The 25,087-nt window shown below is 44.3% G+C and overlaps 1 protein-coding gene across 15 annotated transcripts in view; it reads left to right on the top strand.

Annotated features, from left to right (window-relative positions):
- OBSCN (obscurin, cytoskeletal calmodulin and titin-interacting RhoGEF) overlaps nucleotides 1-25,087 on the top strand; it is a 200,245-nt gene that overhangs the window by 168,740 nt on the left and 6,418 nt on the right. For all 15 annotated transcript variants that reach the window (XM_054190395.1, XM_054190392.1, XM_054190391.1 and 12 more), the window contains 21 exons: nucleotides 1,864-2,121; nucleotides 4,554-4,677; nucleotides 5,015-5,148; nucleotides 5,502-5,614; nucleotides 7,526-7,694; nucleotides 8,207-8,288; nucleotides 8,889-9,089; nucleotides 9,658-9,718; nucleotides 10,754-10,831; nucleotides 10,980-11,152; nucleotides 11,703-11,729; nucleotides 12,260-12,412; nucleotides 13,179-13,224; nucleotides 13,797-13,874; nucleotides 14,735-18,389; nucleotides 19,003-19,125; nucleotides 20,249-20,359; nucleotides 20,479-20,646; nucleotides 21,113-21,235; nucleotides 23,276-23,446; nucleotides 24,736-24,856. In XM_054190395.1, the coding sequence (XP_054046370.1) occupies nucleotides 1,864-2,121; nucleotides 4,554-4,677; nucleotides 5,015-5,148; nucleotides 5,502-5,614; nucleotides 7,526-7,694; nucleotides 8,207-8,288; nucleotides 8,889-9,089; nucleotides 9,658-9,718; nucleotides 10,754-10,831; nucleotides 10,980-11,152; nucleotides 11,703-11,729; nucleotides 12,260-12,412; nucleotides 13,179-13,224; nucleotides 13,797-13,874; nucleotides 14,735-18,389; nucleotides 19,003-19,125; nucleotides 20,249-20,359; nucleotides 20,479-20,646; nucleotides 21,113-21,235; nucleotides 23,276-23,446; nucleotides 24,736-24,856 (6,169 nt within the window). The remainder of the gene's footprint in view (nucleotides 1-1,863; nucleotides 2,122-4,553; nucleotides 4,678-5,014; nucleotides 5,149-5,501; nucleotides 5,615-7,525; nucleotides 7,695-8,206; nucleotides 8,289-8,888; nucleotides 9,090-9,657; nucleotides 9,719-10,753; nucleotides 10,832-10,979; nucleotides 11,153-11,702; nucleotides 11,730-12,259; nucleotides 12,413-13,178; nucleotides 13,225-13,796; nucleotides 13,875-14,734; nucleotides 18,390-19,002; nucleotides 19,126-20,248; nucleotides 20,360-20,478; nucleotides 20,647-21,112; nucleotides 21,236-23,275; nucleotides 23,447-24,735; nucleotides 24,857-25,087) is intronic.

Raw genomic sequence — 25,087 nt, 5'->3', positions numbered from 1 at the left:
TACACATCAATCTTGTGTTCCTGGTCGTCGGCTGAAGGACATGTGGTGTAGAAATGTTCATGGCTGAGATTTTAGAATTGGGAAACAGGCTGTTCATCACAGTTGTGTCCTCACTGCGGCATTATTTTGACGTACCTCAGCTAATGTTGAAGTGCCTCATAGCGTGTAGCATCCCTAAACAGGATGGAAACAGGGAGGAAAGTGGTGGTATTAGCAGCAAGGGGGAGAACTATGGCTATGTATGAACTATATATATATACACATATATATAAAATGTGAATGTATTTTCTCATTGAGAGAAGCCTTTTTAAGTGGTGTGGTTGTTGGCAGCTGCCCAGCTCGTAGGACAGCACTAGTTGGTGGCAATCCCAACAGGAACACCAGGGAATCAAAATATTTATCTGGGGAAATATTTAAAGATCTTCCACCCAGCCCAGTGCTGCTGAACACTGATGGGCAATCTGGGGCATCCTGTGAGGAAAACTTGTTTTTTCCATCAACAAACCCAGAACGGAGATATTTCACAACCACTATGCTCATGGGGAGGAGGTTGAAAACAAAAATCAAGTGAGACATCTTCAAAGGGGGCTGATCCAAACGTAACCTTCAACTCTACCTGCTAAGGTCTCTCCTGGGAATGTACTTCCCTAAGGCAAGGAAAGGAGCAGAATAAAAACATCTACAGGACACGCTCCTGTGTCAATGACAGTAGGTCAGAGCTGTTTGTGTGCAAAAGCTCTTGTTTTTTCTTGAACCACATGATGGTTCAAGTTCGCACTCTTGCTTCGCAAGCCATCATGTCATGAACATGATGAATTGTCTTAATTTGGTGTTCATTTTATCTGTCTTTATGGCTACTTGAGGGTTTCCATCGATATCATCTATTCCTTTGTTGTGCCTCTTCAAGTTTTGTGGAAGGTGTATTGGGAGGGAGATTGGATGAGACAAGCTCCTGAGGTCCCATCCTAGCCTAGCTTCTTTTACCAGCGCTGACTAGGGATGACACCATGGCTATTATCTCCCGCGTGTCTGTTCTGCAAAGATGTATGCTTGGAAATCCATTTTTATGTGTGGAAAGCTTTTGACTTCTCTCTGCCTTCGGGACCACGAGTTTCTTGAGGCAGGAGTTGTATCTTCCTCTCTATAATGCTTTCCTATACACAACCGCTGTGTGTTACTGTACAGACCGAGTGGCCTTGCTTCTAGAGTATCTTGTAAAGGTGTAGTCCAATATGAATTTAAAAGTCTCAGGTACCTTCCAGTGCAAAGCCTAGCGAAACCATTTAAATATTGCAAAGTTGGACAAATACATTATTCTGCAAGTGGTAGCTTTTCTGCCATCCTCTCAGACTTACAGGCTCATGAAGGAGAGCAGCCTTCCCTTCTTTCCCTTGCCCTTCTCCAGAGTCACTGGTGAGGCTGGTACCTCCTCACTCCTCCTCTTTTCCTGTGAGAATAATGTCCTCCTTGCACGTAGGCTCTGTGTCAGTGCAATGGGTCACCGCTGAGTTCGTTTCATTCATCTTAATAAAGGTATTTTTGACAGACCAGCCAAGGTAGGGTTGAGTTGGGAAAAGGATACTTCATTCTGCTGTCTGGGGAGAGGCTGGGTGTGTGTGCGGTGTGGCGCAGTGTGGCACAGTGTCCTCAAACCTGGTGAGATACGTCTTTCTGAAGCGTGTTGTCTCAGCCTTCTTATTTTAAGTCTTAGCTATGTTCCCTCTTGCTGGAATAAGCATTTCTGCATCAGCTCTCTCCTCTAGAAGGGGAAAATGATACAATTGCAATTATTTCCATGGGTTGGATGATGCTGCTATTTTCTTTTTACCCTGAAGAGAGAAAAGCTGTTCTTTTTGTCTGTAGGAATGACTTCCCCACAGTCAGAGATGGAGAATTCTGTCCAGGCCTCGCTTCAGCGTGCTGATAAGGAGATCAAGACAGCTCTAAAAAAACTCGTGGACTCGGCATCACTGCTGGTGACTCTTCCCCCAGCCATGCGAGGAGGAGCCAGTGGCCTTGGCCTTCCTGGGTCTGTTCCTTCAGACCACTCAGAAACAGCAGCCAGGCCCTCTGTGCTAGTTCATGAAGCCAGTACCCAAACCCAGACTGCTGCAGGTCATGGTAGGTTTGGCATGAATCTATAAAATGTCCCATGGGGTCAAAAGAGACAAATATATTGAACACACCAATAATGATATTTTTTCCTTCATTTTTCTATCTCATTTTGAGCAGTTGCAGATTAAGAAAGGACGTTCAGACCCAAAAAAATGTAGGACTGTGGGTTGGGGTTAAGTTGGACACAACTTTGGGGCAGATCTTTCTGGAAACAGAAGGTGTTAGAAAACTGTGCCTGAAGTAGAGTTTGGTTCACCACCTGACCAAAAAGGAGAGATTGGGGATTTTTCCACCTTTGGTCTTTTGACCATGGACTTGCTTCACGGTTTTTGGGGGAGAAGGTGGAATGGGATTCCTCCTTTAAGTTTGTAGAAGTTATTTTGGCTTTGATTTGGTGGGGTGGGTAAGGGAGGTTGCTTTTCTTTTATTGTTTACCATAAACAAGCTGGAAATGTGTTTAACACCCCTGTATCAACGGACGGAGTCTTTCTAGGATGTTGGGCACATCAGGTTCACCTGCATTTCACTGGTCCTGGAGCCTTGACAAACTCCTTAACGGTTTCTGTGTGACTTAATGTAATTATGTGTGTGGCTGTGTCTTGACAGGAGGCAAGTTTTTCGTCTTTGCATTGGTGTTTTGTTTTGTTTTGCTTTGAGGAAAAAATGGATAAAAGGCTACCCTTCCTCTCTTCCTTCTACTTCTGCAATAACACCTTGTCTAAGCTGTCTCTGTGTCAAGTCTGAGTAACTATCCTCCATCAGTGTCACCTTAAAAGGATAATGTCAAGTAGCCTTGAGCTTGCAAACTTCAGATGCTGTTAAAAAAAAAATATTCTTGTGTAAAACATAACAAGGATAGAAGCGTTTCATGGAATCAGAGCCAAAATAACTGCATTTAAAAAAAAATGACAGGGCTTTAAAACTTTTTTTTTTTCTTTCTAGTAGTAAATCATCTGTGAAAATAATCCTCCCATGAAGCGGGATGACTCAAAAATCATAAGTAAAATGTCAAGTAGCAGATTATTTCCTTAGTCGTAACTACAGAGGTAATAGAATAGCGAATGAGATGGTTTTGCAGTCCTTTCAGCTGAGAGAACTAAACATGTCATTAATATGAGGAATTATTTTAATAAGGTGGAGACTTGACAACCGTCCTTATTATCATGTGCTTTGAATAAAAAGAAGGCAAATATTTCAATAGGGCTGGCAACAGGAAAGCACAATCCCACCCACCTGGGATCTCTGACTCCACCAGTAATGCCTTGAATAACCATGTTTTCCATCCCAATAGAGCTGTTTCATGTGATTTCTAGAAACTGTGGCTTTTTTCCAAAACCAGCTGGCACCAAACATCTCTAGAGTGCTCCTCAAAAATGCCCTTCCCTCTGGGGAGAAGGCTCCACTTGATTTAACCTTTTCTCCTCAGGTGAAAAAGGAGATGATGCACTTTATCCTATGGGATAATTCCAATGGTTAATACCAAAAGACAATCAGGTACTTCTGGAATGGCAGATCAAACCAGTTTTTGAACATATATCTGATAAAAAAAATTAATAATGAAAGGAGAGCAATACCTGAACTGCCATCAGGCTGCACCATCATTTTATTTTCTTTGTTCCAATAAGCTTGAGATGTCAAACCTTGTTCTGGTGTAACTTAGAGTTGTACAAGGAAATTTTCAAAGAACCTGTTGGAGGTGTACCAATGCTGATGTTATAACATCACCAGGTCCTCTATATTAGCATGCCTCCACATTATCTCCGTATTAGTTGTACCCCAGCCAGGGCCTGCCTTGGCCACCAGTTTTAGAGTGACATCAGCTGACTCATTTCACTGATGCTGTCTGTGATTGCACCAGGGAGTCAAGAACTGTTCTCGTAATGCAAAGTTTAATTGAAACATTTCTGTGTACGAAGCTAACGCTGAGCATCCCTGGAGGTATCTAGAAGAGGTGTTGATGTGGTGCTTAGGGACGTAGTTTTGTGGTGGACTTGACAGTGTTAGATTAATGGTTGGACTCGATCTTAAGGGTCTTTTCCAACCCAAATGATTCTATAATTTCATCATGGAACTCAAACCCAAAGTATCTCCTATAAAGGATGCACCGAACTCACACTATCCCTCCAGTCATCCTTTTTCTTCTTGTCCCTACTGTCTGTCTTATTTGGGTCTGCATGTGTTTCCTTACCGAAAAGTTAGTTTTGCCCAGTCATCAACGTGCCACCATTGTCTCTCTGATGTTATTCAAACCCTTTGCTTCTTGTCATCTTCTCAAAAGGCCCAAATTCTCCTCTTAGCTTCAGTGATTGCACCCAGCTGAGGTCAGATGGACTCAGTTCTGACACAAGGCAGACTAGAGATGGCTCCAAAGGTTTGTTCTGCGTTCCAGGTGTGCTGTCATAGGGGACGTGTCTAACTTGCCCTATTTCTGCTGCCAGGCAAAGCACAAAGGCAGATTCCAGCTGAAGAAACAAGTGTGCCAAAGCCCAGCCCCGGTCCTCCCTGTGATGACACGGCTGCCGGAGATGAAAGCACTCAGGAGCGCACCGTTCCTATTACCAGGTAAATACCCACCCCAAAGCACAGATTTCTGAATGCGGCAGACTTTGTTGCAAGAAGAGCAAGTCCTCCACGGTGGAGAAAGCAGGTCGTGATTTGAACTGATTCTTGTAGGTTTGTTATTACTTTTAGAATCCTGTTCACACATGCTTTGTGCAAGAAGGATAGAAAGTGTTGGAGAGAAATTAATTCCCCCAAAACAAAATTCTTCTTGTATTAATTTTAAGTAAATAGTGATTTGTCTGGTGGTTAAATGCACAGATTGATGGCAGGTGAAATCCTGTATCTCTGTAGTTGTACGTGACTGTGTAATGATCTTTTCTCTTGGCCTTCATGAAAGAACATCACCAGCTGCAGGGGCAGGCGACTGGTACGGAAGAGAAGGAGATGCGGTCTGGGACATACACAGTGAAGTTTATATTGAGACCACAGAAAGAACCTGCGTGTATAAAACTGAGCAGAAGACCCCAACAAGTAAGGAAGAGTCTTGTTTCCCTCTCCCACATCCCATGATTGTCATTGTCTTTTCTTTCGGTAATAGCCCTTGATGACTGTTTACTTAAAGTATTTCTATTTCTTGAGTCGTAACTGTTTACTAAGCAAAAAAATAACAGGTAAGCATGAAGATACGAAGCCTAAAAGTAATGCCAGTATAAAGAATTTGTGTGTGTGTGTGTGATTGCTGTGATATCTTTTGATTTGACACTAAGCTAATGTCACATGCTCAGTGGCCAGTCCTGTAAATCCCATTTGAGTAACTCAACCTACATCAGCACACGAACAAAGCCGTGGTATTGTGCCTGCGGCAAACCCTTGTGTCTCACCAGGTCCTCCCTACATGCAAGTGACAATAGAGGATGTGCAGGTGAATGCTGGGGAGCGTGCCAAATTTCAGGCAGTCATTGAAGGAACCCCTCAGCCTACCGTTTTGTGGTTTAAGGTAAGTGCAGGCGCTTCTCTGACTGAGAATGAGGGCTACAGAAAGGACTGGAGGGCAGTATTTCCGTGTGGAATTCATTTTGTTCTTTCATCTCACATTGATTCTGGATCATATCTATATGATAGATATAGATCTTAGTCTTTGTTGACTTACAGTCTTATAGATCTTATAGTCTTTGTTGAAAGAGTTGCAGTTCTCACTACAACCACCAACCATGCATCTCACCCTCTGTTGTTTCCAGTGCCCAGAGAGGGCGACCAAGATGGTTTTGGGGACCAAGATGGGCAGGAGAGGAGATTGGTGGCCTATCTGAGAGCCATCAAGATGCATGCTGTAATTTCGGGGTCGGGGATGGGATTAAGAGTGGATTATTCCAATTCTCAATGTGACTTCCAGGCTCTGTATCTTTTCTGTAGCTAATTGGTAAAATAAGTGTGACTAAGGACAATGACTATCCCATGGAAAGAAAGAGAAATCATTTATTATTCCTCAGAATATTGTCATGGCCCTGAAATAAGCCACTGTTTTTCTGTGATGGTTGTCTGTAACTCTCTGTCCAACAAACTGGTTTGTACGCAAAAGTTTTATTCCCTTTTTTTTTCTATCTTCTGTGTGGGAAGTGCAAGAATAAGCTACTCAGACAAGTAAAATAACCTTGAAAAATAAGCCAAAATGCAAAGAACTCCCTCCCACACACACAATAACACACAGACAGGCACGCACCTGAACACATAGAAAAGAACAAGAAAAGACAAGAATATATGATACACCCTGTTAATATTCTCCCAATCTCTGATGTTTTCAGCTCTGAGTTATCCCAAGCTAGCTGAACTTTTATGTATTTACTAACCCACAGTAAAGCTCTCCACGTGCTTATCTGGTCTCCTCTTGCACCCATGCAAATGTCTTGCACGTACAGCGTCCTTTGACAAGGGGTTCAACCCAACGACAGTGCGCTGCCTGCAGTGCCACCTCTTTTGGGCAGTTCTGTACAGATTTGTGAGGAATTAACCAGGGGAAGTTAATCCCTGCCCACTCACGCGGCTATTCATAATTCTGTACAGCTCTATCGTGTCCTATAGAGCCTCCCTTCGAGGCTGAAGAGCCCCAACTTCCTCTCTCAATCCTCATCTGGAAGCTGTTACAGAAAGAACATTGCTGCAACAGCACCACGCACGAGGCAAACCGAGGATTTCTAAGATGATGCTTTCTGTCTTGTTCTTCATTTCTTCCCTAATAATCTTTAACATCTGGTACTTTTTGACTGCCGCCAAGCCCTGAGCTGGTGCTGCCATGGAGTGATCTACTGTAACGCAAAGTTTTGCTCCAATGTAATAAGGAAGATCTCGGAGCCCAACGCTTCATGCAGGGCCATAGGGCTACATCACTTTACATTTCTCTGTATTATATACATTTATCTGGCATTTTACTGCCCAGTCAGGTGGTCTTATAAGGTCCTTTTGCAAATCTTCATAGTCTACTCTCTGTGTCACACGTGCTCCCTCCTGTACCCCTCTTTTCATAGCATTTATGAATATATTAAGCAGCAGAAGTGCCAGCACAAGCTGGAGACCAAGCAGAAGCAAAATAGCTGATCCTCGTGCTCCCGGGGCTGGCTGCCCAGGCATGGTGAGCTGGGAGAACCAAAGAATAAACCACGTAGCCCTGGTGATCCCTCCCAAGCCTGTACTCCTACCAAGGTGTTATGAAACAAAAATGTTACTGGGTAACATGGAAGCAGAGAAACAGTTACCCACAGGGGACTTCTTCGGCCAGGATTTTGTTAGTGAGATTTTCTTGCCTAAAAGGTCTATGATGTAGCTCTGCTCCTGTATCTCGTTTCTCCAAGAGAAGAAACATCTGTTTCCAACTTGTTTTTCCCAGTGCCAAAATATCGTTTCATTCTTTCAGGGCACGTCATTGCTGACAGACAGCAACAGGCTCCATCAAGGGAACGAAGGAACAGCGTATTTCTTAGTGGTGGACAACGCTGCCTCGGAAGATGGTGGTGTTTATACCTGTGTTGCCAAAAATGCAGGAGGGGAGGTGTTGTGCAAAGCAGAGCTTATCGTACGTGAAGGTAAGGTCATTCTTTCAGCTGCAGGAGTTGCTTCCATACCCACTGCAGTGTGTGCTCTGTTGCAGTCGTCTTCTGGTACCCGTATGCTCCGTATTCCCACATAGAATTTGTATTTTAGCAGTGTGTCAGGATCCAGTATAAGGGCAAATTGTCTAATGACCAGTATAAATACACACACACACACATATATATATACACAAATGAGATTTTTTTCCTCTGCTTCAGACTGCGTGATGAACTGACACAATGGGCCACAGAAATAAGTGGGGCCGTGTCTCTGGTGGGGGTCTGCTCTTTAATCTGGCTCTTTTGATTTATGTCAGGTGAAGATGCAGCCCCAAAGTTTATGTTGGCAGGTTCCGTCGTCAAACAGCTCCACTAAATTCTGTGCGGAAGTTTAGAGGACACCTGTAATTTTTCCTGCCTTAAATTGTCCTGCGATAACTTTGCATGCTATTAGCAAGGCATTGTTGGCTGAATCTTAACGCTTATATTTTCCTTCATTTCCAAAGCTAAGAAAGACCAAGCAGAAAAGAAAGTGGCCACCAGGAGAAAGCTCCATTCCCTTTATGAGGTTAAGCAGGAGATTGGAAGGTAAATGAATTTTCCAAGTTTATATTATCACTAATGGAGAATACCTAATTGCCCACCTGAGCTGCTCAGCATGTGGAACCAGAGGCAGAGGTGGATCCAGCTGTGGAAAAGCCTGAAAAGGTGAAAGTACTGGCAGAGGTGGGAGGTCTCCCCATTGTGGGGGTGCTGGAAACAATTTCTTGAGGATTCTGACAGAAGATGGGAGGGTCCAGACAGCCCATAGGTCCAGGTAGCTCCAACCAGAAAAAATACCAGCCATAGGTATGGCTCCTCGGAAATTTTAGCATCACAAGCCCAGAGTGACGTATGTCCAAGCCCCATCTGCCCGTCCAAGGGATCCAAGAGCATCAACCTTTGTCAGCACAAGGCTGTATCACCTGAAACAGCTTTTCCCTTGATGCGAACTTTTTGCTTAGTTTTAGAGACAACCAGGAGAGGGCAATAGCACCTCACATACAGGAAAATCAGCTTTTCCTGTTGGAGAATTTGAGCCCTGAGCAGTAGGGAGCTGTCAAAGGCTGGGGCGTGGAAGGGTCTATGCCTGCTGTGCAGAAGGCTTTGAACCAAGTCTGAGCAGGGTTGTCCTTTGATTTTACACAGGGGCTGCTTCAGTTTTGTGAAACGAGTTGTACATAAAGGGAACAGAGTGTCTTGTGCTGCCAAATTCATACCTCTACGAAGCAAAACAAAGGCTCGAGCACACCAAGAGAGGGATATTCTTGCCTCTCTGTCCCACGACAGAATCACCAGGCTCCTGGATCAGTTTGAAACACGGAAAACACTGATTTTGATTCTGGAGTTGTATCCTTTTCTGTGCTGCTTCTCTGAGGAGGCTGGGAAATACTGGGCAGAGCTCATTTATTGAATAACTAAGCCATGAAACATTTTAAAGTTTTGCTTGAGATAAGAGGGACGCGTACAATCTTTCTCTGCGCTGCAGGATAGGATGCTCTGTGAGCTCCTCACTGAAGTACGGTGTTTCTGCTGTTTTGGGAAAAATCATAACACTTGTATATACAAGTGTGAAAGAGTTGTTAAGCACCAAATCTCTTTTCTGAAATGCCTGGAAGTGTTCCATGAGCTCCAGTCTGGGTGAGCAGCAGAAAAATGCAGCGCAGAGCAGAAAAGCCCATAACCAACAGGCAGATTGTAGCGCGAGCGATACCATGCTCCTGCGCGTAGGGAGCACGTAGGTTTAGAGCAACCCAACTCTATTACACTTCTGCGACAGAGGTTTTAATGAATTACATGCACATCACATTGCCAGAGGTCACCTCATGAATTCTGCTCCGTTAGCTGGGTAGAGGCAGTTACAAAGTAAAACGAAGCATTTAGCTGTAGTTCTGCGACGCCTTAATGCCGTTGTCAGATGCTGCAGTGAAGAGCTCCTCGACCGTTTATTCAAGAAGAGTGTCGTCACTGAAGCAGAGGTAACCTTTCTTTCTCATTTCAAAGTCCAGAGTTGGTGGGTACCTTCCAACTGCATTTTCCTTTTTATATGAGGAATGTCTTTGAGCCAGTGATCATCTGTCAAAACATAATTAGCCTTTAATTGTGTTCCCATCAGCTTTCATTACTACATTGAGTTTCTTTGGGGAATAACTAGAAACAACCAGTGGTTTTGACCACCCGCATTGCATTCAGCCTAATACAGATGATATTTGCTCTGTTATCGTCTTTTCTTTGCTATCTGTCACTTGGAGCCTCCTATATTTTCACATGCTTAATAACAAACCAAGGGATGAAATTCCAGTTTCTAAGGGTTTTTTTTGAGATCCTTGGTGCTCAAAGTTCAAAATGTTTCACATCTCCCATCTAGTAGCCAGATGTCCCATATTTATTGGTAAAATTGATTATTTTTTTTTAGAAACATTTAGAGGGAAATATCATAGAATCATAGAATGGTTTGGGTTGGAAGGGACTTCTGAGATCAGATGTCAGCTAACACTATAAAATGGCAAAGGCAGAGGACTTGCAAAGCTGAAACTAGCTGTAAAACATCGCTTCTTGTTCAGTCATAGTCAGATTGGATCTACACATGGCCAAGAAAACAGGTTTGCAACATAGTTTTAAAACGTATTTGTGTTTTAAATGTGTTTGTCTGATTTACACCAAGCCAGAGTTGAGTCTGAGTTGGATAAATCAGATGGTGGATGAGGTTCTTCAAACTTGGGAATTTCTGTATCTCTTTTTTGCATGTTTGTAGAGTTGTTATTTTTAAGTGAGGGCTTTTTCATAGGTAGAGGCTCCAGCAGGGCACACACAAGGCACAGCTTCATTCCACAGGGTTATGTTTGCTTCACATCCTATTTCTACTGAGACTAATATTAGAAGTTTATTCTAGTTTTAAAAGTATTTCTAGTTCAATCTCTCCTTCTCATATATTAGAAATGTTGGCAGCATCAGAGACCCTCTTATTTATTATTAATGTTTAATAATTGTTTAATAATTGATTTAATTTTTAGGTCAAATTGTATATCAAGCAAATTCTGGAAGGAATCAAATATCTTCATGACAACAACATCCTTCATTTGGACATTAAGGTAATGTGCAATGGCAGGTCCAGCTTATCATAGTCTCTTGTTGGTCAGGGAATGGGCATTCTCTATTTGAATTATTTTTACTTACAACTGAAAATATTGCCTGCTTTCAAGAAAAGTTCCTCCTTTTTGATTTTATTTCATTTACTAGCCGCTGAATATCCTCATGGTTTATCCTGAAAGGGAAGACCTTAAGCTCTGTGACTTCGGATTTGCTCAGAAGATCACGCCCTTTGAGCCTCAGTTCAGCAAATACGGGTCTCCGGAGTTCGTTGCCCCAGAAATTGTTTCTCAGTCACCCGTGTCAAAAGCAACCGATATCTGGTAACCTCTGCCCTTTCTAAAAAGCTTTTGCCCTAGCCAGCCTGATTTTCCACTTATCGTTAATAAGCAAATGGACTAGTAATAATAATACGGGAAACTGAAAGTGAACACTGAGAATTCAAAACCCATCAGGGCTCTTAAAAGCTCCTTCTGTCTATTTTGTTCAACCATAATTGAATCCTGACAGCTAATTAATGCAAAGGAGCATCTTAGCGAAGATGATCTTTCTTAGAGGCAGCAACTAGGAAGGATGATCCTAAGCGGCTTTCTAGAAAAGGCAAACAAGCTCCAAAAAGAGTATTTTGAGTCTCCTTTTCTATCTATGCTTTAAAAATGGGGGATTACTTGAGCACAATTTTTTAAAATGCTGAAAGGAAAAAAATTGAAGAGTGAAAGCGGTAGCTTTTGGGATTTATTTTCCTCGGAAAGGTGAGGAGAAGGTGATCTTCCTTGGGTAAGGGTGTCTAGTGGCAGGAACAGGGGCTGTGTGCTTGAGAAGGAGAGAGAAATAGCAACAAACACCTGACATTTGTGTTCCCTCTCTTCTCAGGGCTGTTGGAGTCATCACATATTTAAGGTAAATAAATCTTCTTGAAAAGATTCATTCAATATCCCTTTGTCAGTCAGAGCCCTTCAGTACCTTCAAGTGAGGGATTTGTGCACAGCATTGAGTCCTTCTATAACAAGGACAATTTCTTTTATGTTTTTCTCCTTTATTTACTCTTTCCTGGTTGCCCAGGGCTTTGGTCATTGTCCCTGCTTGAAGACCTGACAGCTGCTCTCCTTGCCGTTAGCGATGAGAGCGGTGGATGAGGTTCACTCTTCTCCTTCCCTCTTTTAGCCAACACCCTACTGTAGCTGTGCGAAATCAAACCCTTAATTCCTTATCTGTGAAACAGGGATAAATAATTTGGTTAAGTGCCATGTAATGCTGGGGTGAAAGATGCTCTGTCGGTGGACGCACTGCACACAAGCATTGTGAGTCCCACGCATGGAGTCCCTCAAGCATTTTAAAGCCCCATGTAGGCATTTGTGCTTCTGTCATTTGAACAGCAGATGAAAGTCTAAAGTCCGTCTCCTTTTATTTTATGGTGTTCAATAAATAAGCCTGACATGCAAGTCTCCGTTTGCTGGGGAGAACGACAGAGGAACCCTTCTAAATATCCAGAACGGGGAAATTTCATGGACCATTCCTGATTTTGTTCACTTGAGTGAAGACGCAAAGGACTTTATAAAAGGGATCCTACAGCAGCACCCCACGTGAGTGCTCCTTAGTGCTTCCTACAGCCAGCGCGCAAAGATGTTGGTGTCTCGGCAGGCAGATCTCAGCTCATCAGAGCTGCGGTTGTTTTGAATAGTAGAAAGATGATGTGGTGTGTTATGCTCTAATTCTTCTTTATTATTCCCCATTACCCAAAACACAACTTGGTAATTTGCCAAATTGGCCTGTTTCTGGTGTGGTGATGTCCTTACTCCCTGACCCCTCCAGGCAGATGAGTTTCTGAAATGACCCAGAGAAGTGGGAAGAGCAAGGGCTGGTATAGAGAGAGTTATGCAAGAATTAAATAATATTAACCACATTCATTAAACAATTTCAAGTACAAAAGGCGGCTTGAAGGCATGTTTGCAGGTGCTTGCTTTTTAATTTCATTTCTATTCCTTCTGCCTGCTGCCAAAGCTATTTTTGCTCTGGCCACCTAAAGGGTCAAACTCACTCTTAAAGCTGCTCTCAATGCCCTTGCATAGGCTCCCTGTGGAGTGTCATGGGGTCTTCCTGAGGATCTGCAGGGAGTCCTAGATTGAAAAAGGAGGATTGTTTCACCTCAGGGGGAGGAAACCTTGGCTTGAAAGCCTCTGTCTGTCTGTTTGGCTTCTCAGCTCTAAAACAGCAGTCTAAGGACACCCACAAAAGTGTATGCCTGTGTCCACGGGAAGCAGGCACCTTCAGGAAGATCTTGTGGTTGCTGCTGGAAGTGACACGCTACTAAAATGGTGATTTTTTTTTTTTTTTTTTTTCTCTTATCAGAGCCAGGCCTAGTGCTTTGGAGTGTCTTTCCCACAAGTGGTTCATGGTAAGTTTGTCCTGGTTCTTTATTACAGTCATTAAAAATATTGAGGTTGGAAGAGACCTTTGGAGGGGCAGGTCTTAAAACTGCTTGATATTATTTGCTGGTTTATTTTTTCTCTTGGTCTCCTACTTTCTGTCCTTCAGAGAAGCTCAGGAATGGCTCTCCAGAAAAAGGAGACACATTGGTGTTTACAGGCTGAGATAACTTTCCTTTCAAAAGATGAAGATTACTACTGACATGAGCAGATATAACATGTCTGCATAGAAAGGAAACTGTAGCTTTGCAGAGCAAAGTTATGGCTTATATTCCAATGCCTCAAATTGCAAAGGAGAAGAGATAAAAAATTAACAACAAAACAAAAGGAATTTAAAGCCATGTGTTGAACAGGCCTTGCTTTTATCATTGAAAAGCTGAGATTGTCTGCAATTTAGCCATGAGGGGATTGTATCATTTGATCTAGTGTAACTTTCCTAAATTAAACAATTCTCGAAGGAGAGAATCCTAAAAAAAAAACTTCTCAGGAAATTAAGTCAGGATTTTTTAACCAATTATTTTCCTCTCATTCCACCCGGCAGCATAATCTCCCCCTTGAAGCAGCTCATTTCATTAATACCAAGCAGCTCAAATTCATTGTGGCTCGGAGCAAGTGGCAGGTGAGTTGGCCTTAATCTATGTTGGTTCCTTTTAGTTCTATATATTTTTAATTACATTTGCATCTTTTTAAATCTGTTGGGCTAGGACAGCAGGCACAGCAGAGATCTCAACATGGCTGAATGGGGAATAAGCCCAGGAGAGAGTGGTCAACAGATGTGGCAGAAACAAATTATCTCGGCTTCTACTGCCTGGAAATCACCTGGTCTAATGCAGGTGCCTGTAAGACACATGGTTGTGTCTAAGTCAGGTACCCTCAGCTGCCTTTGCAGTTGGAACTGAATTATAGACAGGTCCCAAGAAGATTCCTCTTTTCCTGAAGTTCTCTAAAATAATCAGACTGATTGCCTTCTGAAGATGCTCGTTTCTCTCTGTTGGCTGTAAGGGGAGGCCAGCTGCTCAGCTTCAACTGAGATGTCTCACATGGCAGAAGTTAGAGCAGATGAATCCTCCTCCTACAATAGCCAAAAAGTCACTGTAGGTTGTAGTGCAGTCAATGGATTTAAGGCCATTTATTCCAGCTAGCCTCTCATCTGATGTGTTCCATTAAAAAATCCTTTTTCGTCTACTTTGAGTGGCCAGATTATCTTTGAAAATCTCAAGTAGGGTCTTGCTTCCCCATTTGCAACAGCAAGTGTGTCCCCTGAAGTCAATACAGTTTCACCTCTGTGAATGAGAGAAGAGGAAGACTTGGAGAGCAAATAAGACCTAGATTTGATGACCTGTACAAAAGGATGGCAATGCGTTATTAAATTAATATGTGTGGTATTTAAGAATTCAGGATTTCATTTTGCTATGCTTGCTTTACCATACTCCCACCATGTTTCCATCTGAGTGCGCTATATTTTGTTTTGCCTTTCAGCGGTCTCTGATGTGCTATAAATCCATACTGGTAATGCGGTCTATCCCAGAAATCCTAGAAAGGACTCATGACAACACATCCCTGGCCATTTCCCGACATCTCATTGAAGAAAGTACTTCATCCAGTACCAGCGGTTCCTCTTCAGACAATGAGAACTCGCATTTCCCCAAGAAGAGACACTTTGGCTCCACACCCGAACTTCACTTGTCCATATTTGATGCACCGAGCCATCAGGAGCCTCCAAAGCATGCAACTGAAGAGAAGCACTCCAAAATCTCAGACCCTCCAGTAAAACCCATGAGGAAGAAGTATGCTTCAATGAAAGCTGAGGTAGGGGATAAATCGCCTACAGAGAGCAAAGAGCTCATGGCAAGTATCTTGAAGGAGAAAGAGGAGGGGCTCCATCCTAGACTTCGTGATGAAAGAGCAGAGCAGTCTCAAAGAAGCAGTGCTGCTGAGCCTTCATCAGTGACGACTTCCACAGAAAGCACATCGCATCTGGGTCAGAAAGAAAAACCAGACATATTTTTATCTGATAAGGACAGAATTGAAAAGGCTGGGGACGTGACAGAAAAGCCACCTGTCTGTGTTCCTAGACAGAGTGTCATTAAAAGCACTTTCTACAGCCAAGCAGCTGAGCTACCTGCAAGGGGGCCTTCTTCACCGGGCAGGGAGTTCAGAAGGCACCTGGACAGAGCCAGAAGGACTTTCTGGAAAGCTGGATATTCGAAGGTGCCCCTCAGTGGTCTCCGTGAACCCCTTCTAGAGCAGTTCGAACTGGAAGAAGAAGAAGGAAAGTTTGACGATGGAGATGATCGCAGGGAAAGTCTCCTTGGTTCCTTGACCAAATCGGCTTCGTTTGACACTGCAAGGAAACCACCACATCCTGCCATTGCTGGTGCTAGCCGAAGCCGTTCCCTGGATGACTACAGGTTGAGAGCTTCAAGATCAGTGAGGGAACAAGATATTTTGGAAGAAGACTATGATATAATGTCACAGGAAAGTTGCCCTGAAGGCAGTGGCCACTGTGACATTTCTGCAGGGCCTGGCAAGGAATGTTCTGTAGACACTTCAAAGCAAGAGGACTTTAGGAGAGCCAGCAAGGATTGCTCAGAAGAGCTGCCCTCTCCTTCCACACAGTGTGAGGGTAATGGGTGCCCGTCCATTTCTGTGCAACAGCTAGAGAGACTTCCAGTGTCACCTCATGGGAGTGAGAATAAGAAACATCTACTGAAGAAGTCAAAAGCTACTTACATTCAGGAGGAAGTTGAAGATTTGGAAGGCAAAAGCCCTGTTCTAACTCTCCAGTGCTCAGATGTAACTGCATCATCAGCTCAAAAACATGAAAGCGTGGAGGCTGAATCTTCCCCTGGGAGTGCCTCTGACATTGCTTTTCAGGATGGGAAAGAGTCTGTTTCAACTCTCACACAGCTGGAGACCACCTCCAAGTCAGCTCTGACAAGTACGGGAAGTGTGTATCTGACTCAGGAGTCCACTCACAGAACCGACATCCATCCGGATTTAAAAGGTGGAAGCTCACTTATCAAAAGGACAGCCCCAGTTCCACCTTGGAAAGACAAAAGGCAGAAACATTCACATGAAAAGACTTCTGCTCCTAGTGTTGCTGAATCTGACCTCATGGAGCATGAAAGCTCTGCTGTTTTGACAGGCCCACAGACAGAAACCGATTCACTTCCAGTATGTAAAGACAAAAGTCAGGAAATTCCAGGTAAAAATGTTCCAGCAACTACAGCCTTGGTGGACAAACGGCCAGGTACCCTAACTCCTCTGCACACAGCTGATGAAGGTGATCATCAGAAGCTGAAGACCTATAAAGAGGTGAGATCTGCTCTCCTGGAGGATGAAGGACCAGGTATTACAGGAATCGCTTCACCGTCAGCCCATGATGGTGAAAGCCAAACACACAAGAGGGCTCTTGTTCACATAGACACAGCATCAGCCGTCCTGAAGGGAGAGCATCTCGTTGTTCCAAAAGTCCCACCACAAAAATCAATGCCAACTTCGGTCTCCGATGGAGTATGGCAGGCTGAAACAGAATGGCCAGCTCATAGCAAGGAGAGGCCTGCTGCTCTGAGGAGTGAAAGCTCAGCTGTCGCAGAGCTTGTTCCCGGTTTGGCCCATGAGGCTGAAATCAAGGCAGCAGAAGCCCAGAAGGTTTCTAAAGGCAGTGGAACAGTCCCTGCTGTTCTGGAGAGCAGACATCCAGGTAGAACTGTGTCCTCCCAAGATACTGGCCTCCCTTCAGCCTCCCATGAAAAGCAAAAACATCCAAAGGCATCACTTGTCGGTGAGGTGAGATCTGTCGTGACACCAAGTGGAAGCCGAGCAGCTGGACAGACTATGCCTGCTCCTCTCCTCAAGGCTGGACAACAGGCGTTTGAGCAACACCGGGTGGCCTATCCCAGTGGCAGAGCTTCTGCTGCTCTGGAGGGTGAACCTCCAGATGACTCAACTGCTTCACAACCAGAAGTTGCTCCAGCTTCAGTCCGTGAGCTAGAATATGAGGAATATCCAAAGGTTTATGGTGAAGGTAGAGGTGTTGCCTTAGAAAGTGGAAGCTGTGATGCTGGAAAAACTGTCCCAACATCACTTCACAGGGATCAAAGTCAGGAGCTCTCACATCACAGGTCTTCTTTTTACAGTGATGAGGAGTCTGCTGCACTGGAGGGCTTAGTGGATGAGATGGTTTCCCTCTCTGAAGAGATGAATGTTTGGGCAGAGTCAGTTTCTAGTGAAGAGGAATGTGGAAAGCACATCTCTCCTCCCACCGAGATGTTCTACAAAGGCCCAGGTAGCCAAGCACCCATGGACACCTCCTTCCCTCCTGTACAAGGGGGTAAAAGAGGAGAAGTCTCTGACCTGGAAAACCTTGCAAAACCCCGTCTTGCCATGAGTGAGGAGTCAGTAGTACTGGGAGGGCAGGGAACACAGAAGGTTCCTCGTGAATGTGAGCATCTAGAGGAATTAGCGTTTGAGAGCCCCACTTCTAGCCAAGTGAGCGCTTCCTCAACAGAGAGCTTGGATGCTGGAAAAAGACCCAGTCAAGTGTCAGTGAGCAAGGACATTGGTAAACACCCAGAAGTTTCTTTAGTGAAAATCAAAGACCTGTCGGATGAAACACCCAGCCTTGGCAGTGGAACTCCAAAGTTTGACATATCGGAGGTAGAGCCTGCCTATTTGAATTTCTCTGACTTGTATGACATTGTCTATTTTCCATTCGAATTTCTGAACTATAAGAAGCCTTCGCCTAAACCAATTGGTAGAAGGTTTATACCTTTTGGTGAAAGGGCAAGGTCACCTCCTGCAGGACACTTGCATAAGGATAAAAGACTGTGCATCAGAGAAGAGTCAGAGGACAAGAACAGGAAGAACCGTTTGGAAATATCTGAGGATTCAAAGACCATGGGGAAAGGGTCAGAGAGTCATAAGGAAATGTATGGCCCCCAAAAAGACTCAATTGGTAAGCAGAAAAGCTCCTTCTACAACAAGCCAGGACTCTTTAAGCCGTATGCCAGGTCTCATTCAGTGGAGCAATCAGTGGAGCACAGTCTGAAGAAGAAAGTAAAAGCCTCTGTTGCCCATATTTCAAGAATCCTAAAAGGAAAGACATCTCCTGAGCCAGAAGCAGAGGAAGGTAAATATTTAACTCTGTGCCTTCATAGATTTGCCGCTATAAATGAGCTCTGCTAAATTTGCCTTTTCCTTTTCCCCCAGCGTGTCCAAAGCCATGGTCAGACAGTCATTGCAAAACTGGGAGTGGCAGGTTATGAAATGAGCTGTCTTCTCCACTAGCCCTCTGTTCCGGGCTCACTTCTGTGCAGAGTCAGCTGGGTTAATCTGCTGATGGAAGTGGCTTAAATTCTCCTCTCTGAGTTTGCACAAAAGCAGATCAGGGCTGGATGATGCTTTCCTTGCACCACTTTCTTCTGCTGTTATCATCTGACCATGGCAAATCTTTAAAGCTAAAGTGAGCAGGAGAAGTTGGCGAAGTCAACCTAAATTGATGACACTGGACAACAGGACCTGTCCTTTTCTTCTCTGCCATCCCTAGACATGCCCTGTTCTTCCAGGACATCATTCTGTCTGTAATAGCTGTCACAGCCTTCCCTGTTGACTGAAGGCTCGTTAATAAAGAAATCTGTGAGTGCTGACCTATTTATGTGCAAAGGACAGAACTGTCTGCTGTAAATGGACGCCACAGGGAGAAGGATGGCCTTGAATGACTTCTCATCCTTTCTTCGAAACAGAGTTTGGCGAGCTGGGAAGTGAGGCAGTAGAAAAAGAGCTGTTAACAGGGGCTGAAGGATCTCTGAAGAGGAAATCGGGCCTCCCTTCATTCAAGTTATCAAGCCTCATGCCTAAGGAGAAAGGTATTGCTATTGCTTAAGTCAGTTTTATCAGTTAGTTTTTATCATGAAGTATCACTAACGAATAAAGCAGTGCTGATTGAGGGTTGTTTCTAAGGATGGATCTGTAATGATTGTCTTGAGATGACCTGGACCAACCCATGCAACATGAACCAGCCTCCTCTGTTTACTTCATAACTACTGGCCTTGCTAAAACTGTCTTGTCTTGGCATTGAATGGCAAATTGGAGCCATTCTAGGAAGCCCCAGCAGATGAAGAAAATCTATTCGTAAGCTAGAAAGAGAAGAAATGGAGTATCCAAGGGTGGGATGGCAGAAGCAGGGAACTGTGAATTCCCACGCTCCAGTCCTATGTGTGTGTAAGGGACAGACACGCTGCTGTACGAGGCAGAGCTGCGACATGAAAAATGGTGGGGCAGCCCCAAATGTCACGGCAGCAAAGCTGAACTTGCTTTTGCCCAGGCAAGTTTCCCCTTGACTCCAGCAGGAGCATTTTCTGAGGTCAGGTTAATGCCCCAGCACTCAGCAGAGACAAGCACTGGGAAGGGCGCGTGTGTGAGGCTGGCAGCTCCTGGGCACTGCGGAGGAAAAGCCCTGGAGAAACACAGAAAAAAACCTGAGCTCCACCTTTCCCATGGAGACAGCAGCAGATTTGACGCTCTGTGGTGTTTTTTTCTCCTTCCATATCCACTTTTTATCTCTTCTTGTGTTGTCTTGATCCGATCCACTCATCCCTGAAATACCATCATTTAATTTTGACCCCACATTTAAGCTAGGCCAGAAGAAAACTCTTGCTGTGACATGATCTCTCCCTCCCCTGAGCTGTTCTGCTGCCTTAGCTGTACCAGCAGGGCCGGGCAAGGTAGATATTCCCTAGGGACCTTCCAAGATCCATCTGAATTATTGTGTGTGAGCAGTCACACTGCGTCCACGGGGCTGAACGGGGTTCCTCCACCCATGTGCCCAGTGCCCAGAGGATTCTCCAACCGGTGGTCAAAGGAATGACAGAGCATCAACCAGAAATGCTCTTGAACCAATTAAAAATGCTTTCTGATGTCCTGCGTGCACTTATTTTCTACATAGGCCTCCCGGCCACTCCGAATTGCTGGTTTTCCTCTTCTTTGCAGCACCTTTGTTCGTTGAGGAGCTGATCGATCAAGCTGCTGCTGTCGGACAGTGCGTGACGCTGTCGTGCCGGACGGCGCCTCACTCCTCCCTGCACGTCAACTGGTTCAGAGGTGACGTTGGCATCCTTCTAGGGAGTCCCCAGCCTCTGGGACAGGGGTGCAGGGAGGGTTTTGGACACCTTGGTGTAAGTTTTGCAGGGTACTTACCTCTCCTATCTTCTGCTTTTCAGACGGGATAGCTGTCCAGAGCAGCAGCCGGATCCTCATCTCAGCCACACTCAAAAACTTCCAGCTGTTAACTATTCTCTCCGTTAGCGCTGATGATTTTGGTATTTACACCTGTGTGGCCACAAACTCCCTGGGCTCAGCATCCACCTCCTGCATCATAAGAAAAGCAGGTAAGAGAAGTAGCAGCTAAAGAAGTAGGTATTACAAGTACTTCTACCCAAAAATATGACCTGTAAATAGCTGTGAGGTGGTATTTCTGCAGATAGGTTCAGAGGACAATCTCTCTCTTGCCTGCTCTGGGCCGCGGCCCTTGCTGTCTGATAACGTGGCACATTTTGGAGGGTTCATTCCTCCTTCTTCACTCTTTAGTCTCTCTCCTGGATTCGGAGCCTCTCCAGTAACCGTGTGGTTCTAGAACCAGACTTCAAAATCTTGAGTTTAGATTAGACATGGTTAAGTTGCTGTTCCACTAGGTATGTGTGTAAATATACACATATATATAAATTAAAACATATACATTTTTATATATATATATATATAAAGAATACGTGTGACTGAGGAATGCTGGCTGCAGAGGTATGTATCACAGCACTGCTATTGCCAACAGTCACTGGGTTTTGTGCCTCCTCTCGGCAGAGGTTCCTCCCAGCCCTCCACCCCCTGACATCGTGGAGGTCTACCAGGATGGAGTGCAGGTGGTCTGGAAACCGGTGGAAACCAACATCCCCATCCGTTACACTGTCCAGTGCAAGAGCGAAGGTAACGTAGAGCGCTGCCCTTGCACTTTACAGGGAACACCTCGATTTGTATGATTTCTCCACCAGCTGGATGTTTGATTTTTATTCAGAAACAGCCTCATTTTAGCTCTCGTTTAAAGATAGGAATGAAATTCATAGCGCCATCATTTAGCCATCTAAAAGTTCGATGCTGTGTTGGCTAAATCAGGCTGGAATATGCATGCTCATGCAAAGGCTTTGCTAAAGCGTGAATCAAACTAAGTCGCATGGAAGCTGTGACCAAAAAAGTGAACAGCTACAGAAGAATATGCACGGCTGGTGCCAGGTACACAGGCCTGAGTAATCCTCTGACAGCCTTAGACACTAATAATGCCCAGCAACGACGACCAGCAGAAAATATCATCCTACCCCCAGGCTTTCTGTACAGTCTGCGGAGGAAGACGGTCTATCAAAAAGGCAATTCATCCTCTGCCAAACAGCCATCCTTTCTGCTTCCATCAATTGTGCAGGAAGCTTAGGGCAGACAGCCAGGACAAGATGCCGAAAGTTTGGCAAAACTGCATCTTCCGTTTGATGATCCCTGCCAAGTCTTGGTCCAGAGCCTGATGAAGTCAGGGGATGTTTTCTCATTTAATTCCACGAACTTTGAATCAAATCCCCAAGCCTGTTCTGCCTCTTTTGGGACTGTTTTTGCTGTTATTGTTATAAACGCTACCCGTGACAGTAATTTCTACTGCAGTCGCACATACACAGCCCTTTGGATTCAACTGCTCCCTGTTCCTTCTTTCAATTCTCCAAACACACACGTGTTTCTGGATTAGCATGAGCACGGGCAGCAGCTTTCTGTCTTTTCACTCTGGAGCTGATGTCAGCCACTTTTCCTCCAACACAGCTCGCTTTCTTGTTATTCCTTTCGACACAACTGTAGGCGAGACTTTGGGGAGGATACAAATGTGAGTTGTTCCAATTAGGAAGAAAAACAGGAAAGAGCATCTACTATCTTCCATTGCATTCCGTGCATTTGGCAGGAACATGCAAAGTCCTGCTTTCCTGAACACAGGAGAATTAAGATATGCAGAAAAAAAGGTCCTTGTTTTATCCATTATTTCACAGTAGGCTTTTGCATGTGGCTTCTGTAGACGCTTTTCTCTGTTTCTGAGCTGCATCTGCTCCTTCTTACACATACTCACCCCCTAATCCAACCAGTACCCTGCAAAGTCATTGATGCCTTCATTTTGGGCGGTGAATTATTGCTTGTCCTATGGTTTGAAGATTTCTACATGTGTTTATTTGAATGAAAGGATGGGTTTAATCTCAGGCAGTCTCAATTTGAGTTCAGCCTTGAGCACAGCAGCAATGTCAAAGTATGGGGCACAGCACCATCTGCAATGAACGATCATTGAATGTTTGCTGGTGATTTTCTATTTCCCACCTTAGTCCCATGAATAATGACTCCAGCACAAACCTACAATTTCAGTTCGTGAGAAATCACTCGAGTTTCATAAAAGCTGAGTGAACCTGGCCCCAGCTCGCTGGGTTTGGTAGGAGGGTGTTAGTGGATAGTTGTGCTCCGAAATCCTGCACCTCATGCTTTCAACTGGAACTCAAGATAGGGCCAAAGGGGGGAAAAAAAAAAAAAGAAAAAGTGATTTTTCTAAGCTTTTGTTTGGAGTTCTTGATGTGTGTTTGCATTAGAGCTTGGTGGTATGAATTACATAAACAGAAACTATACAAGAAACTTTGACCATTCCTCTGAAACAATCTCGCCACAGCTTGGACTGATTAGATGTAAACCAGCTGAATTTGAGAGAGGAGTTTGGCACTGCACAGAAGTTGTCCATAGCAAGTCAAGTTTTCCTTCGCTGCAAGAGATTCCGCTGTTTTTCCATATTCCCAACACATGAGCAAAGTTGTTGGGGGAAAAAAACCCACAAAACCAAACCACAAAAAAACCAACACACACACCCACACCCACACCCAAAACCAAAAAAAAAAAACCCCAACCCTTGGTGTGACCATCTTAAATGACTCCTAATCTCTTTTCTCTCTTTCCTTGGCCAAGATGGGGAGTGGACGACTCTTGCTGCCGACATCGCTGACTGCTGCTACTATGCCAAAAATCTTTCCAGGGGGTTTATCTACTGCTTCAGGATAGCCTGCACCAGTAAAGCGGGAATGGGCCCGTACAGCGACCCATCTGCCAAAGTGAAAATCACCGGGAAGGATCAAATGGGTAAGATCGAATGCCAAGAAAGCATGGTGTTTTTCCCGCATCAAAACAATTGCACCCTTTTGGATGTGGGTCCAGAAGTCAAGGGCACGTGAATCAAGAGCAATTCCACCTGGCTTGGGGTGGTTTAGGTCTTCCTCCTCTTTGGCTCTCCTACTTAAAAGTAAATTATTTTCTAATTCTGGGCACAGGGGAATATGTGTAAATATATACAACATAAATATTAAAATAATAAAAATATGTAAATATAAATAATATGTAAATATATATAAAAATACAATAATAATATAAAAGTCTGGGAACTGTAGAGTACTCACTGAAGACCCACTCAGTTTTTGATGTGAGACGACGAGGAAACAGGTCTGGGACAATGAATGTCTTACTGGTGGCACTGATCTATGGGTATGGATCTGCCATTGGTGAAAGCCCTGGACCTGCTCTTTGATAAGGACTCAGTCCTAAATTCAGTAGTTAATTTTTGTGTTCTGGTGTTTGCTACTGGGAATTATTGCCCTGCCGTGGTGCATTTTTCAGCTGTATTTGGTCTCTGAAGTAGACAAAGCTTGATTTACTATTTTTTTCACCTGTTTGAATACTTCATTCTATTCAGATGTTTTTAAAATTAAGAAATCCATAACCCCACAGCAAATACATGCTTGTAGCAAAGGAAGTATCCTTTCTGCCAAGAAGTGGAAGGATGGTCTAAGTGGAATTTCCTCCCAGTGGAAAGGATTATTCTGTAAAAATCAGTTCACAAGAGATATTTTTAACTCACCCTAAATTCCCTGCTTTCCCTTGGCTCAGGATGCGTTACCGTATCTCAATGTGCCCGGCATTTCCAAGCAGAAGCTTTAATGTGTCAAGAGATGCTTTAATATTTCAGGGAGCGCTCGGACACAACCATATGCCAGAACCAGAGCAACAAGTTTCAGCTGCTGCCCTGAAATATCCAACTAAAAGGAATTTCTAATTCTTTGTCAGTCTCTTACCGTGCCCTGATGACTTGCTGTGTGAGAAGATGAAAACCAGTGGCTAAGATGTTTGATATCATAGCACACAACATACAATCCATCACCTATAGTTTGGAGTGGTCACACCAGGGAATTACTGGGTGAACAGCCCAGAATCTGCTTCATTCGAATAGCATTGGGTGCCATTGGGTAGACTTGTCTGGAGAAAGCCCTGCTGTCACCTTTGTCGTTGTTCACAGGTAGCGGAGGGTGGCTCAGAGAGGCTCCAGTTTCCAGACAGAGGTGTTTTCCCGTGTAATCCCTGTCCCTTTTTTTCTGCAGAGCTTCGTGCTGCAACGCAGCACTTCCCATCAGCTGCTACTGAAGAAGAGAGCGAGATAATTGCACCATCTGAGCCTTTCCCAACCTACCAGACCTACGCCTTCCAAACAGAGATCAAAAGGTAATGAATCCAACTGAGCACTCAACCAGACAGAGGGAAACGCCACCTGTGGCTGGAGTTTAGAAAAGTCACATTTATAAATGCGCTGCTCACCTAGTCTCATGGTGTTTTGTTGAAAATACCTCCACAGCGATACCTCTAAACATGAGATCGTTGGCTGAGCGATCTTCACCTTGCTTTGGTAGGACTCAAGTGTGGATTTTCTGGGAGAGCAAAAGGGTCTGCGCTGGG

The sequence above is a fragment of the Rissa tridactyla genome, chromosome 2 (genome assembly GCF_028500815.1).
Source record: "Rissa tridactyla isolate bRisTri1 chromosome 2, bRisTri1.patW.cur.20221130, whole genome shotgun sequence".
Classification (NCBI taxonomy): Eukaryota; Metazoa; Chordata; class Aves; order Charadriiformes; family Laridae; genus Rissa; species Rissa tridactyla.
Note: the sequence above shows the minus strand (reverse complement) of the source record. Positions and strands in the feature narration are given on the sequence as shown.